The following is a 2571-nucleotide window of genomic DNA, read 5'->3' as shown; positions in this document are numbered from 1 at the left end:
TCTACCCATCACCTCACACATTTACCATTTCTTCAGCTCTCTCTTAATCTACTTTTCCAGGAAACATAATGTGACAATGAAAACAACAGGTCGCTTGATTTGGGAGCAATGACTTACTCCAGGGATTAGAAGTGCCCTTGTGAACCTGGGCAGCCACTTTTCCTCGGATTTTAAAATTTCTTTTTCCGGAGCAGCATCCCGGCGCCGTCCTGCTGACGTTGGTCAGGGGAAAGATGCCCTCCCCAGAGGTTGGTCCAGCCATCTCCTCCTTTCATTAGCGATGTAACCCAGTGCTCCCTCCAGAGCTTGGCTAGGAAGGGTAATCTTCCCAGGGGACCCTCCTGTTGTCGTACCTACCTGACAGGAGACTAAATGAAATTTACAGTAGTAAAAGCGCGAGGAAACAAAGGCGGCTGCCTGGGGGATGGCTCCCGTGTCCCGGGCTTGGCTGGGTCTCGCTCACGCTCACTCAACCCGCCCCTCCTCCTCTCCACGGGAACTACGAGTAAATCCCGCAGCTCTCCAAAGCGAAATCACTTGGCCAGGAATCAGTCTCCGCGCAGCTTTCCTGTCCCCTCGGCCAGGGAACTAGAATGATCACCAGGAGGCCAGAAACAAAGCACTTGAATGTTACATTTATTAAGGAAACGTTAAATAAGGAAAAAAAAATAAAGTCGAAACGGTGTCACGGATATCAAGAGCACTTTTGTGGCGTAAACCGTGCAGTCACGAGCTAGGAATTCTATGCTGGGTCTTTGTCCCGGGCTGAGCTGGACGCTAGCCCCCTAAAAGAGACCCAGATGGAAATGCAACTTAAAAAAAAAGAAAAACAACTCACCCAGTTCAGAGTCTCAGGCTCCCCCCCATCCCCCGCCACCCCATTCACCCAGGATGACAAAACTAACTCGCAGGCAGGCAAACAGGCTACTAGGGCAGAGAAAGACTTATCAAATATTTGTATTCAAGCAAACTAACACAAAAAAAAACTAACACAAAAATCCCTTTAAACAGCAAGTTACAATCAGGGCTGGGGGTTGTGGGAGGGAGTGAGTGCGAATCCACGCACACATTTGTGTCCCCATTACGTCTGTAGCGAGGCGTATAAACAGGTCAGTTTTCGCCGCCAGACCTATGGGTGCCGCTGGATCTCTTCCCGGCCCTCCCTCTCCAGCTGCCCCCACCTTGGCCCACCTGCAGCAGGTGGAAGGCGGCCTTCGCCCCGTCGGTCCTCCCAGTCTCTCAGGCCACCAGCAGCTTCCAAAGTTCTGCGCCCTCATCCTCCTCTTTTGCCACCTGCTGCTGGGTCGAGAAGTCAGGGTGCTTTTCTTCCCCAGCCTGGCTGGGGCCTTTCGGAGGGCGATCAGAAGTGGGTCACTTGTTCCCGGAAGGCAGAAGTTAGTCGCGAGAAATCCCGGACTCCCCGACAGGTCTGCTGGGCCGGGTCTGTGATGGTTGAGGGGCGCAGCGGGGCCGGCGAGGGGCGGGAGGCATGCGGATGCCTGCCGCCACCTGGACGGGAGGGCCCGGTCAATAGGGCCCCACGACCACCGCTTCCACCTCTTTGGACGGTCTCCGGTCTTTCACCAGGAAGTTGATCATACCCTCGGACTTGATGAGCAGGTTGCAGCCGAGGAAGAAAATGCCGAAGACCACGGTGAGCGAGAGCACGCACATGACCGCGATCTGCACCACGCGCATGATGTACAGGCTGCGCTCGTCCGGGCCGCCCTCGGCGAAGCCGTCGTCGGTCACCACCGACGCCTGGGTGCAGCAGCGCACGGCGCGCTCCAGCGCCTCGCTGCTGTTGGCCAGGAGCAGGCCCGCCACGTCGGTCTGGTTGCCCAGCACCGAATTCATGTCTGGGCGAGAGCGGGGCGGGCGCGGCTCCGAGGGAAGGCGAAGGCGAAGGCGCGGGAGGAACAGGTGCAGCGCCGAGCGCTCCCTGCACACTGCCCCGCGCTCGCGCGTGGGGGCTCCTGGCGCTCTCCAAAGTCCCCGCGCCGTGAGTGTCCCAGAAGCCTCTCCAAGGCGCCTCGCAGTGTGCTCCGTGCGCTCCTGCCCTGGCGCTGGTGCGCGTTCCCTCCCGGCGCTCTCTCTCTCTCGCTGCTCGCTCGCTCGCTCGCTCGGCTGGGGGCTGTCGGAACTTGGCGGGGCTGAGCCGGCGGGGCCGTGGGAGGTGCGGGCAGCGCCGGTGGCGGCTCCGGGCGCACAGCGACCCCTGCCGTCCGCCGCGCCTCCTGCGGCTGGGCGGTGCGGGAAGCCAGAGAGAGATGAGATGGTCTTTGTCGCTTGGGCCTCTTCTGCAACTCCAAAGGCCAGGCCCAGGTCACAGGACATGCCGGACGTGTGAATGAAGGATGAGACATGTGGAGGAGCTGGGTCACACCCGCTCCTGCGAGTGTCCTTTGATGCTGCCCCTCTTCACCTCGGGGAGAAGGGAAGGTGGTGAGGCATCATCGCAGGTGCCAGATGGTGCTAGCTGGGCTCTGGCCGGCCGCGGGAGGCCTGATGGGCTCTCACCTGCCACGCCTTTCTAGTGGGATGGCGAAGGGAAAAAGGGGGATCTAAACG

At 59.5% G+C, this 2571-nt stretch overlaps 1 protein-coding gene across 1 annotated transcript; it reads right to left on the bottom strand.

Moving 5' to 3' along the window:
* Positions 1-619: 619 nt before the first annotated feature.
* On the bottom strand, positions 620-2129 carry Rprm (reprimo, TP53 dependent G2 arrest mediator homolog). Its single transcript, XM_004651847.2, has 2 exons — positions 1192-2129; positions 620-785 (listed from the first exon to the last, which is right to left on the bottom strand). Exon 1 carries the CDS (start codon positions 1855-1857, stop codon positions 1528-1530), a length of 330 nt encoding a protein of 109 aa, XP_004651904.1. The 5' UTR covers positions 1858-2129; the 3' UTR covers positions 620-785; positions 1192-1527.
* Positions 2130-2571: the final 442 nt, after the last annotated feature.

The sequence above is a fragment of the Jaculus jaculus genome, chromosome 4 (assembly GCF_020740685.1).
Source record: "Jaculus jaculus isolate mJacJac1 chromosome 4, mJacJac1.mat.Y.cur, whole genome shotgun sequence".
NCBI lineage: Eukaryota > Metazoa > Chordata > Mammalia > Rodentia > Dipodidae > Jaculus > Jaculus jaculus.
This window is presented reverse-complemented; position numbering and strand designations above follow the sequence as displayed.

Excerpts from the sequence above, each read along its gene's own strand:
- Rprm (XM_004651847.2), bottom strand. The coding sequence starts at position 1,857 with ATGAATTCGGTGCTGGGCAACCAGACCGACGTGGCGGGCCTGCTCCTG.